The sequence below is a fragment of the Melanerpes formicivorus genome, unplaced genomic scaffold (genome assembly GCF_026170545.1).
Source record: "Melanerpes formicivorus ecotype bairdi unplaced genomic scaffold, bMelFor1.0.p_v2 SCAF_57, whole genome shotgun sequence".
Classification (NCBI taxonomy): Eukaryota; Metazoa; Chordata; class Aves; order Piciformes; family Picidae; genus Melanerpes; species Melanerpes formicivorus.
Genome location: NW_027142409.1, coordinates 407,108 through 420,745, shown reverse-complemented (window position 1 = coordinate 420,745; position 13,638 = coordinate 407,108). Strand labels below are relative to the sequence as shown.

Here is a 13,638-nt window from a genome sequence, read left to right as displayed (position 1 = left end):
TCATCAATGAAGATGTTAAAGAGGACGGGGCCCAGCACTGATCCCTGGGGGACGCCACTGGTGACTCGATGATCCTCAAGGTCTCTTCCAACCTTAGTTATACTGTGATACTGTGAAGACAGAAGATCTTTCTGCAAATTCTTGTAAGATTCCATTTGTGGCATCATTTGTAACAAATTCAAGATCCCTTTGTCCTGTTATGAATGAAAAAAGACAACTTTAAATCAGTTACGAGGGGTGAGTAATTGTAGTTTAAGATATAAGCAGTACAAAACCAAAATTAATGCATCTCCTACTCAACATAGTTGGAGGGATGTAGCCTTATGAAGAATTGTCACTTTTTGGGTTTCCAGGGCTAAAACTCATCAGACATAATGTAGGTTACCCTCTTCTTCCCCTTCCCACTGCCCCCACAGGGAAAAGGTAGGCAGGGGAAGTAAAAGGGGAGAACAAAAGTCTTGAACAGAAATCAGGAGTTAAGAAAGTAATTTTTGCAAAATAGTAATAGGTATTTAGGGAAAAAGGATGTATGGAGATATAGGGAAAGGGGATAAATACAGACATATACAGAATCAGATCACAGATGGCAATGGATTCTTTGGATGTAGGGCCTGACAGGTGGAGGTAAGCCAGGACCACATGGCAGGCCTGACCATGTGCTCAGCACCTTGCAGGGAGGCAGAGGGCTCTTTATTAAACTCCTAATGGCAAAGTAATTGTAATGGTGCTCGATGCTTGATTCACCAGCAGGAGATACAAATCCTATGCTTTAGGGCTCTAATCCAACAGTTTAAGAAGGGCGAAAGAAAAATATAAATATTTGCTCTATTGAATTTTGAATTATGTCATTAGCTTTTTAATGCTTCTTCTACTAATGGTGGCAAAAAAGGATTAGTTAGTCTTTTTGTGGTGACAGGCCATTGCTTAACTTCCTTTTGACACTGATGATAATTACATCTTAAAGCTCTTCCTCGGTGTTTGCTAGCTCATAAATTAGTCTTTTCTTCATTGTTTATCATTATTATGTCCCATCCTACAAAAATTTACCAACATAATTTCTTCTGTGCTTGTTTCACAGGCTCACAGGCTTTCTGTCAAAGTTCTTTCATGAGTAACTAAAAATAAACTACAGGTTAAAATATCTTGTTATATAATATCTTTTTAATGGAAACACAACAGATCGTATCTGCTAAGAAAATGTCATTCCAGCTGGATTATATCTTCTTACATGTGCTTAAGAGCCCTGATATAGTGAAGTGTTGAGTTATCTTCCACATGTGTGTCAGTGCCCAGGGAAATGAATATAATGGCCTGATCAACATACAGGTGGATGTATTAAAAGCAGAGTGTTGGAGTCATGTTTCAGTCTTTTACCTCCCTCCTGGACACCTTAACAAGGATGACTGAACTACATGTGAAACAGCTCTTGAATTGCTGCAAGGTACAGCAGATAATTAAAAAATATACTAAAAAAAAATTATAGTTTGCCTTCATGTTCTCTAAACTGTGGTCCTATGTGGATGTCCTATGTGTGTCCAAGTTGTCCTATGTGCTGTTCAGTTGTCCTGCTGCTGTCTGATATTTCCCTATATTTATGAGCTAACAATGTCTAGAGACATTTGAATTAAGATCTACAATTACACAGATGTTGATGGTCAGACTATGTTTATCCCAGTTTCTCAGGAGCAGCTGTCGTGGATATGCCCTCAGAAATGCGCGGCAGATCCATCAATGAAAATATAAGTTTATTTATATATGTACAAACACTGTAATGAGGTATTTACAATTGCCCTTCACAGGTATCAATATTCTTTGACAGCTCGGGTCAGAGACAGGAGTCCCTTCTCCCATTCAGAGTATCTCCTTTCAGCATCTTTGAATGCTGTTGAAGAGAATAAAAGGGCTCTGTTCGGGCCTTTAGGTCCCCTTTGAAAAATCCCACAGTAGGAAGCATGTTCAGAGAAGCCCCATTCTGCCCTTAAGGGGTCATGTGGGTGCAAAGGGCCCAATTTCTGGTAAGCCTTTAATTCGTCCTTCAAAACTTTTAGGCTTTCTGTATGCCTTGGGGTCCAGTCCCAGACTCTGCTCTTTTTAAGCAGGTCATAGAGGGGACGAGCAATTACTGAGAAACCTGGAATATGTTTTCTCCAGTAACCCAAGGTACCCAAGAGCCGCTGAAGCTCCCTTTTGTTATTGGGAAGTTGGCCCTTTTCAATAGCCTCAAGAGCATCCTCTGGCACTGATATTGCTCCCGCTACCCACCAGGATCCAAGAAATTTAATTTCTTGGCTCGAGCCTTGACATTTGGCTTGTGGAACCTGTAACCCATTTTTGGTCAAAAGGTCCCAGATCGCTGCAGCTACTGAACCCACCTTACCTTCGTCATTTCCCCCGACAAAGATGTCATCTGTGTACTGGTAGACACTTACATCTTTTGGGACTTCAATGGTGTCTAACAGTGCTGCTAAGGAATTGTGTGCAATGGTTCCTGAGTGCTTGTACCACTGGGGAAGACGATTGAAGGTGTATTGGGAACCTTGCCATGTGAAAGCGAACTGTGGTTTATCCTCCTCAAGTAGAGGGATCATAAAGTACATGCCCTTAATGTCCAGTGAAGCCATCCAAGTATGTGACGCAGCTTGGATTGCTGTCACGATGGATGTCAGGCTTAGGACTGCAGCGGTGAGAGGGGGCGTGTTGCTATTGAGCCTCCTGTAGTCAATGGTGAGTCTCCATCGTCCATCAGGTTTACGCACTGGCCACACTGGTGAGTTATAGGGTGAGTGTGTCCTGGTAATGATTTGTCTCTTTTCCAGGTCTGCAATCACCTCAGTGATGCCTTGTCTGGCTGCTGCTGGTAGGGAATACTGTGCAACACATGTGATACTCGATTTGGGTAAGGGTGGAGCAATTTGGAGAGTGCCTACCCGAGCGGTTTCAGTCCCTTTTGCTCCTACTCCATAGGAGCCAAAGTACCACAGGGTACCGTTAGGGAGATGCCACCGTTTGCCAGCTAAAACATCAAATCCAAGGATGTTCTCGGGGTACGGACTCAGGGCAACTTCTACCAGGGTACTCCGCTTGTCACCAGGAAGCCACAACCTTGTTTTGGCTAAATGGCACGTATGAGGCATTCCTGTAACACCCTGTATCTTTATCCTTTTCCGGGATAGCAGGATCTTCAAGCGTTTGGCTTGTTGCACATTCAAAACACTGATTTGCGCCCCAGTGTCAATAAGGAATTTTACAGCAGTTCGAGTAGGTCCAGTGGGAATCAAAATGAAAGGCTCTGGATCCTCTGACCATTGACAGGTATTAACAAAGCGATGAGTGAGGCCTGGAACAGTCACCACTGTGTCTAGTTTTTTGGCTAGTCGATACCATTTCTCTCTGGGTGAAAATGATCTATTAGAAGTACGCAGTTTATCTCTCCAGCTGTCGGAATTTCTCCCTCTGGGACTTCCCGAGTGACGGCGATCTGACTCTGGGCTGCTGCTTGAACCCGCAGAAGTCGCAGTAGGGGATGCCTTAGTGTGGCGCACTTCCTGCTTTTTCCCCCGCGGTGTCGCCGCGTGGTTGCCTTTGAAACCAGTATGGCATCTGTCGCTGGGAGTCTTGGCCATGAGCGTATGATCAGAGTAGCCCAAGTCTTGGCCCTTGTGGGATAATGCCATCAGAAGCTCTTCCCAAGTTAATTGGTGTTCCTGGGAATTAGTAGAGGCCATATTCCTTTCGACTACTCGTTCAATTTCCTCCTTTTTGGCATCACATACATTTTTTAGACCCGGCGGCAGACCACGGATTGGAATTTTGAGTCTCACTGGGTTAATTGGGGCATCTAGTGGGGAAGAATATGCCCCGTGATCATACATTGCTTGAACGCACGCCAATTTTTTAATCGTGGCAGTGAGTTCGGCCGAACTTGTAACCCTCAGTTCTGTGGGTTCGTCTCTATCTATAGGATCTAAACTTCCAGCCCAGTGAGCGATATGGGAAGTTAACGAGTGGTATCCCTCTGGACCCATGCCCCAAAATACTTCATGGCCCCATGAACAGCCTTTTGCTTCATTACGGTCCAAAATAATTGTATCCCCACCCAATTCCATAACGCGATACAAAAAGTCTGTTACCGACTCGTCCGGTTCTCGTGCAAACGTCTCCTGCAGGTCCCGAAGCTTTGCTCCACTGTATGGGCGAACAGAGGTAGTTGTTGTCCCTCGGCCACGGCGGCTGTCCGTGTATTGCTCTTTAAGAACGGGACGTAAATGCACGGCTTTTCTCTGTATGGGTTCATCTTCCGAACTGTAATCCGTATCGTCCCGGTCAGATGGGTTTCTCTCCGTTCAGTAGCTACGGGATTTTTTCTGGGCTTTGCTTCTCGGAGCACTATTGTTAGGCAAATTTAATTCACGCGCTGTTGCTGATGTGCTGGGCTGAGCGAGTGAATCGGGACTGCTGTTTGCAGTGTTCGGAGTCTCGGCGGGTCCAAGGGGACCGTGGGTCTAATGTCTTGAGCTACGGTGTGATTCGCTACCTTTCTGTCCTTTCCGCGAGACTGCGGTGGGGGTAATTCGTAAAAGGACTGTACGGGAGAGCTGGCTCCGGGTGCGACATCGTGGTCGCGGGGCTGCTCGGGGCTAGGCGGTTGGGAGATCCCAGGAAGTCTTGAAACAGAGTGTCTGTCTGATCCCACTAATAGCTTCATAGTAGCGTAGCTTTCTTTAATTTGCAACGTTAACAAGTCATTTGCCATTTGCCCCAGTGAATACTAGTCCAATAAGCATCTGTTGCTAACGCAAGCATTAACCAATGAACTACCAGCTACCAAATATGGCCTGAGTATATGCTATACTCGGGGATACAAACATATAGCCTGCCTCTAGTACTGCAGGGGTGAGACCACGCCCAGGTAGGCTGTTTACCTGAACTCAGTGGCGCCAGGATCCCCCCTGCTGCCTCCAGAAAGGTGGGGGAACAAAGGAAGGTTAACACACAGAGAAATATATCCTACCCAAATGTTTGGGGCACAATCCTGATCATAAGCATCCTTCACTACAGCAGCCTATGGCAGGCTTGTATGAAGACAATAGTTTAGCCTTGTGTCTGTCAAATTGTTTCCTTCCTTTCCATCAGATTTAGGTCAGATTACTTGTTCCTCTTGTGTTTGTGTATCCTATTTAATATACTATAATATGTCTCAGATTTTCCATGCAGAATAGAATAGAATAGAATAGAATAGAATAGACCAGGTTGAAAGAGACCTTCGAGATCATTGCATCCAACCTATTATCCAACACCACCTAATCAACTAAACCATGCAACCAAGCACCCTATCAAGTCTCCTCCTTAACACCTCCAATGATGGAGACTCCACCACCTCCCCGGGCAGCCCATTCCAATGGGCAATCACTCTCTCTCTGTAGAATTTTTTCCTAACCTCCAGCCTAAACCTCCTTGAGGCTTGAGACTGTGTCCTCTTGGTCTGGTGCTGGTTGCCTGTGAGAAGAAACCAGCCTCCACCTGTCTACAACCTCCCTTCAGGTAGTTGTAGAGAGTAATAAGGTCTCCCCTGGGCCTCCTCTCCTCCAGGCTAAGCAGCCCCAGCTCCCTCAGTCTCTCCTCATAGGGCTTGTGTTCCATACCCCTCACCAACTTTGTTGCCCTTCTCTGGACACGTTCCAGCAAGTCAACATAATATAGTCATGTAGTCATATATATATATATATATAGAGTCATGAATTAAATTTGTTTTCCGTCTAGTATTTGTAAAAAAAGAATATTAAACATGAAAGCAGGTGTTTTCTAACTTCTAAAGTGAGATGGAGTGAGTGTGGATGAAACACAGACATCGCAGAAAGTTGTTTGAAATTCCTGTATATGTAAGAAATAAAGTTTCTCTCCTTCTGCGAGGAGGTCTTATGAGGGAACAGTGAAGAGAAATGAGGTGAGAAGAAAAGGAATGGTTAGAGAAAACTTAAAGGGCAGCTATTTCACATTGGGTTTGTTTTGATGGGATGGTGTCTTTTAATCCTTTCCCGTATTTCATCACTGAAGAGTAAAGGCACCTGTTTAGATATCTTCTGTACATATTTTTAAAGTCTGAAAATTAAGTATTAAGACATTAATACTGAAGGTAGCTATCAGCAAAATCAATGGGAAGAGCTAGACAGTCTCTGAAGTTCATGTGTTTAGCATGGTAAGCTTCTATGAAGTGGAAATGCTGATCCATATCTCTTGCCTCTTGCTGACTAAAGGTGCTTCCTTTCCTGTTTGCTTAATAGTGAGAACACAAATTATTTGAAGGACACTGATGCCCAAATAAGCTAAATCAAGGCCACTGTATAAGATGATACTTAATTACACTAAAGGAAACAAAGTAGTTAGACTAGATAGGGATTTTAGATCTTCCTCAGCCTGATGGGATCAAAATGAGGATCTTTCCATTCCCAGGAAAGGACAAATCTCATTCTTTTTTACTCTGCCTCAGCAATAGCCAAAACTGAAGACATCCTTTCCTCATGTTGATTCTATGCTGCTATGCAGCCAAGAAGGAAAGTATTTTAGGAGCATTTTAGTGTAGCCCAGTGATTAAGGTTTGTAAGTTTTTGTGTGTGCTTGCTTCATTAATGACTGTCCAGTATGAAATGCTAAAGCAATTCTCAAAAACAATCCCTTGTGTCCTACTTGTGTCCTATGCAATTGTTTAAACTGTATAGGCAATTTTGTAAAAGCAGTGGTTCCCACATACAGATACTGCTCCTCCAGATGAGTTTTTGAATGGATCTGATCCTGATGATGGTGTCTGCATTCTGTATACCCCTCTCTCTGCAATTTCACATTTGGCTTAAATTCAGTCATCGTTTACCCTGCTGTTGCAAAGAGGGAAGTCCCTGCCCTCCATACTTGCTGCTCATTCCTACCCTCTCCAGCATTTGTGATTTTCCCCTTTAATCCAACTTAAACTAATCTTTTATTTATTTAATTTTGAGGTCAGTTAGATGAATTAACTGATCCAACTTACTCCATGGTCAATCTGCTGCTAGAGATGATAGAAAAGAAGTGGCAGGGAAATATGTCAGGGGTTGGTATGTGGGTTTTTTTGACATCAACAATCAGTTTAAATCTTAGGTATGTTCATAAAACACGTACTTGATTGCATTCTTCTGAATAAAACATAGATGTGATGCCATCTTGTTTCTGGATCACAACAGAGCTCATGTGAACATCCTTTTTTTCCCCCCATATTGGAGTATTTTGACATGTGCATAAGTAAGTCAAATGGGGAGCCACCTGGTGAGTCTGAGGAATGCCCATGGCTTTTGTTTGTGGGATTGGTTTAGCATTGTCTTGGAGTAAAGTAAGCATTGACTAAACTAAGTCCAAATATGGGCTTAGTACTACAGTTGTGTTATCTAAGAAAGAGAAAACTTTATTCCCTCATAAGAGATTATCATGTTTCATTTTTAAAGGATAAAAGCATTATTATGGCATGTACAGCTACAAGGTAATAAAAGAACAAAGCCAATGCATAGAATTTATGAATACTGTTAATGAAACAGAGGAGACTGTATCTTTCAGTTGTATGTGACTAATTATTGTGTTACAAGTATGTGAAATACACCGAGTTGCATCTAATGCAAAGAACTCTACTCCTCACTGCTCACCATCCGTAAGCCTGCTTATCCAGCATTTACATTTACACTAAAAATTATTCTACAGCCATCAGGTAGCTTATATAATTCTCTTGGTTTCAAAGAAGGAAAATCTGTTCAGCCAGTCTTCCCCGATCTGTCTCCATAGCACCATTCTTCTTTTTGGCAGTCTTATAGCTCCCTCCAGAGTTCTGTTCTGTGCTACAATCCAAAAAACAAAAAAAAGATTTACTGTAAAAGAATCAGATTTTTGTGCTCACAGCATGTTATCTCTGTGACTCAGTGTTTTACTAACAGGCTGGGCTACACAAATCTTTTGAATTTGCATGTTTTGTCTGGTAGTATAATGATTTGCTTGTAGAATTTGAAGACATAAGGAGATTTACTTGAAAGGTTTCTACATTCTTCTATGCCTTTTTATGTGCATTCACTGGTTTTCAAAAATATGAACCAAAGTATTGTAATAGGGAGGAAAAAAAAAGCCACAATACAGTCAAGACTGGGTATTACAAAGAATATTATAATGGTTTGAGTGCATATAATTCATAACTTGGAAGGAATTTCTCTGTTCTTCTGAATGAATAAGGCCCAAATGCCTCAGTAATAATTTCTTAGCAGTTAATGACAACTGCTGCAAGGTTGTGTGGGTTTTTTTTTTTTTGGTTTGTTTGGCTTGGGCTATTTTGTTGTTGTTTTTTAGCTTTTAACCAATAGAAATGTGGTATCTTGTGTCTGGGAAAAAGTTCAAAAATTGGCAACTAGTCTAGTACTTGCTGCTCCTATTTTACATTTGGTTTTCAAAACAGAGCCATTGTTTGCTACAATGACCAAAACACATGTGATAGCAGCTTCCAAAGAAGCATTTTACATCTGGCAGTATCATGTGGCCAAGAAGCTCACAGCAATGGAAATTAACCAGGTATCACGGACCAGAAGAGAAGGCAGAGAAAGGTTTGTTTTCAAGCTTTGTCATTTTTCTTCCTTTGCATTAGCATCATTTATAGAGATGGATTCTCCCATGCTTAAAATCTGAACTCTTGTCTTCTCATTTTTGTGCTTGGATCCGTTGATTTTGCAGGCCTGCAATATTAACTACTTTTTCATAACAGTTTTTCATAATGAGCATGTGTTTGTTATGCACATCTCTTAGACTTTGGGTTAGCTCCTGGTCAGTGTCTCCATTTGCTTGCCACCTGCTTCTCTTATGCAGCTCTGTGTCTTGATGCCTTTTTTTTTTCTTCCCCCTCCACTTTTTCTACTCCATACTCTCAGTTTGTAGGTAGCTTGCCATGTATCTGTAATAATGAGTAATTATTTGTAGTTGGTGTAATAACTTACATTTTCTAGTATGTGAATGGAGAAGACCCTGATGAAACATGGATGTGCCCTTTTGAAAAGAGGCAGTTGGGGTGGTTGATGGTTTGCAGGGATTTCTTACTGCTGAATGAAAGTTTATAGATCAAATGGGAATAGACTATCAGGGGCTGCAAAAGTCAAGGCAAATACCATATCTTTATATTAATACAATGCAGCATTATCAGAAGGGATGCTACTGGAACATATGATCAGGCATAGCTTTTATTCTCTTTTCCAGTTGCAATGATTTCTTCTCCATGGACTGAAGATACCTATATGCTATCAAAAACGATGCTTTCTTTGGACTCATCTTTGTCCTCTAACTTTGCTTTTCTACAGGATTTATCATATTGATGACACCCCTTCAGTGTCTGCAGATGGACACCATGATTACAGTAAAACTATTGAAGTGAGTGATGTGTTTAACTAGTTTATTGTGGTGTAACTGGTGCCTTGAAGGAGAACTAGTTAGCATTCCTTTATTTTCACAGATTTTCATCAGTAGAAGTGGTCATACCTGTCATGGGTTAAGTTGAATCTGCTGCTGATATTCAATACCATGCTGCTGTCATGCCAGCTTCAAAATAAAAGTGCTGGCTGGAGCAAACTATTATGGAGTGTGAGAGACTAAAAGTTGGATCTCCTGGTGTGACTCAACAAAGATAAAATCACTTGCTGTTTGCCCAGACAATAGCTGGTATGTGCTGGGCAGAGCCACTGTGAGGAAGGTGCAAAGATCATGTAGGAATCCTGTCTACCAATCCTGGATGCAAATCACCTTGCGATTGCATCATGATAACACTGGACTGCAGTTGGCCTACAACAATGACCAAGGACCCCACCATCATGCCTTCAGGACAGGATAATTTCCACCCATCAAGTACCCTGGAAAGGATAGACAATGGATTCACCACCTGTTTCCTGATGTGTAATGAGAGTGGGGGCATGTCTGGATGGAGACAGAGGAGGCGGAGGGCCCCCCCATCCAGACCCTTGCCCAAACACACAGAAATACACAGAAATATTTCCTGGGGAAGGATACCTGGATATTTACCTAAGGATGATTTCCTGGCCTTGGAATTCCTGAGGGACAATACTTGGACACATACCTAAGGACTAAAAACTGTATAAAAGACTTGAGCAACTACTGGCTTGTCAGAAAAAAAGCGCAGAAGAAAAAGGAAAACACAGGAGAAGGACCATGCCGCTGAGAAGGAAAAACCCAGGACAATGCTGCTCCGGAGAAAAGAGGCCGTGGAGCCTGGAAGAAGCAGACTGAACCCTTTCTCTGTGTCCTAAGTTCTGCCTGCTGCAACTCATGGAGCTGAAGAGGCTGCCCAGAGTACCACATCTCTTCTCCAGCCAAAGCCTCAGCACCGTTTCTCTACAAACCCAACATCTCCTGCAGCACCTTTCCTCCACAGACTCAAACTGTCTTGGGGGGGTGAGGGGTGTGGTAATATAATTCCTTTCCTCTTCTCTCTCTCCCTCTCTATTTTCTCCCTCTCCCCTTCTTATGTCCACTTTATTTATGTAATAAATAGTCTAGCTGTCGATATTTTGGCCTTGTTTGTGCCTAATTTCACAACATGGGAATATTCATAAGAACTGAGTCTCTTTCCCTCTCTGGACCGAGACATGGATCTTGAAGTTCAGATTGTAACATGGGAGGCTTCCTGCTCTGGTTGCTGCTTCTGGGTTTTGGGTTTCGGGTGTTGGCTCTTTTCTGCTGGGATGGCAGCTGGATGGGAAGGGATAGGGAAGTAGCTCCCTGGTATGTTTTATTAGCTTGCTGATTACTGCTTGCTGCTGCTTTCTGCTGTGCTTTTTCTTCAAACAGGCCAAGATAGTTGTGCATTGTGTTATCTCATTTATGTTAAACTTTTATCTCAACTCCTTATCTCAATGCAGAAGATTTGTGTGCATTACTTTCCTTCATTTCTGAGTTGTAAGGAAAAGACTGTGGTAACTTAGCACAATGCTTAAACTTTCTTCTACTTATACTTTTTGTACATGAGTGGTTTTATTCCCTCTCGTTAGTGTGTTGTTACTGTATTATTGGAAATATGCACTGAACTGTAGGGAACACAGAAAAAGTATATCTGGGGCACAGTATGTAGACACATCCTATCTTCTTGGTGAGAGGCTGCTCCCCTTATTTCAACAATGTATAAAGATGTTGAAACTCTGTAACCCTCATGATATCTTCTGGTATTTTCAGCCTTTTTCACTTTCTGTATACACAGGCATGTAGTTGTTTTTGTACTTTATGGTATACCTGAAATTTATTACAGGCCTTACAAGTCAGGGATAGTTGCCCTCTATGTGTTTTCTGTTAAAGCACCTGTCATGTTCTGGGCTTCCTATTTTTCTGAAGGGGTAGGAGAAGAAAGGAACTGTTATTTATTTAGAATAAACTCTTTATTTATTTTTATTTAGAATAAACCAAACCAGGTTGGAAGAGACCTTCAAGATCATCGCACCCAACCCATCAACCAATCCAACCCACCCAAACAGCTAACCCATGGCACCAAGCACCCCATCAAGTCTCCTCCTGAACACCTCCAATGATGGCGACTCCACCACCTCCCCAGGCAGCCCATTCCAATGGGCAATCACTCTTTCTGTATAGAACTTCTTCCTAACATCCAACCTAAACCTCCCCTGGCTCAGCCTGAGACTGTGTCCTCTTGTTCTGGTACTGGGTGCCTGGGAGAAGAGACCATCATCCGCCTGTCTACAACCTCCCTTCAGGTAGTTGTAGAGAGTGATAAGGTCACCCCTGAGTCTTCTCTTTTCCAGGTTAAGCAATCCCAGCTCCCTCAGTCTTTCCTGAACAAGGATTACATCATCAACTTTGAGATTCGGTCATTACGAGACAGCCGAGCATTGATTGAAAAAGTTGGCATTGAGGAGTCTTCCCAATTCATAGAAGACAATCCACATCCCAGACTTTGGTAACATCCCTTTATAAGCCAAGTTTGTTTAAATTTGTGTTGTTTGTTTTTTTTTTCCCCCTGTTCAAACGAATCTCATGTTACAGTATAAAACTGCAACTGAGACCAGCAAAAGCAATATACACTTTAAACAGAATCATCTAAGAAAAAGGGGGGGGGGGGGGGGAACAAAGTAACTGCTCAGCTGCAAATTGAAGGCTGCTCCTCTAAGAACATCTCTTCTTTGGTCTGAGTCACCTCCAAAAGAGCATTACAGCATGGAGGGAAGGCCCAAAGAGGCTTTGCAGTCCCCTGCTAGCCTAGCTCCTCACCTTTTTTAGAGTTCATTTGTTTGGGCAGTTTCAAGATGTGTGGCAGCCCTCTGATAATCTTTGTGTCTCTCTTCTGGAGCCCCTCTAACAGTTCCATGGCCTCCCTGTATTGGAGGCTTCACCGGTGGACACAGTGCTCTGTGTGGGGTCTCAGCAGAGTAGAGGAGAAGTCAGTTGAAAATAGGAGAGAATTACTAAACATTCGTGAATTTCAAAACTAACCACAAGCCCAGGATACTGTTGGTTTTCTGGGCTGCAAGCACAATTGCTGGCTCATGCTGAACTTCTCATCAACCAACACTCCCAAGTTCTTCTCCTCAGGACTGCTCTCTATCCGTTCTCCACCTTGCCTGTATTTGTGCTTGGGATTGCCCCCACCCAGGTGCTGGACCCTGCACTTGGCTTTGTTGAACTTCATGAGGCTGGCACTGGCCCACCTCTCAAGCCTGTCAAGGCCCCTCTGGATGACATCCCATCCCCCCAGTGTGTCAACCACACCACACAGCTTAATGTTGTCAGTATAACTTGCTGAGGGTGTGCTTGATACAGCTATGTTGTCAACAAAGATCACAGAATCACAGAATGTCAGATGAACTTGAGGGTCTTCTTTAACTAATAACTAGTTAAATGGATCCTCACTTAATTTACCTTACAGCTGCCTTTCCATCTATTAAGCTTGTTTTTCACACAGGTGTCTCCTGGCCGAAGCTGCTCTTCAGAAGCTGGATCTGCAGACTGCTGAACAAGCTTGTGTACGTTGCAAAGACTATCAAGGTATTAAATTTGTTAAGTGTCTAGGCAACCTGCAGAGTGAGTCAATGAAGCAAGCAGAAGTGGCAGCCTATTTCAGCAGGTTTGAAGAAGCTGAAAGAATGTACCTGGATATGGACAGAAGGTAATTGCTTGGAGTCATCTCAGCAGCAGCAAAGAAAGAGAAAACCTAGAAGAGAAGGGAAAAAAAAAGCTTGCCTTAATAAGGAATTGCTGTTTTAGCACTGGAGACACTTTACTAGTTGCTGGAAAGACAGAAGAGGATCAGATGGGAGAGGATTTTGCTATATCCATAGATAACCAGTTCTATATGTAAATCAGCACATTCCAAACTGTTTGCAAAACCCTAGGAGCTCGAGGCTGTGCTGGTTTTCATAGATTATTTTTGCAAGTATTTTGTTGGTATTTTAACTGAGATTCCAAAAATACAAACAATCTTAACTAATGTTTAATTTATGTACTGTTGCTCTGAGCTAGTAGCCAAGTAGACATTCTTTCCAATTACATACACAAACATCGGAGTTTTTAATGAACTGTAATCTCTGGAGAGAAAGAAAGGATTCTGGATGAAACTGGGGGACCAATCAATGG

General features: G+C 42.6%; 1 protein-coding gene across 1 annotated transcript in view; it reads left to right on the top strand.

Annotated features, from left to right (window-relative positions):
* Positions 1-13,638, top strand: part of WDR35 (WD repeat domain 35) — a 71,006-nt gene that overhangs the window by 43,319 nt on the left and 14,049 nt on the right. Inside the window, 4 exon segments of the mRNA XM_068161297.1 lie at positions 8,459-8,603; positions 9,348-9,417; positions 11,811-11,965; positions 12,968-13,171. Coding sequence (XP_068017398.1) covers positions 8,459-8,603; positions 9,348-9,417; positions 11,811-11,965; positions 12,968-13,171 — 574 coding nt within the window.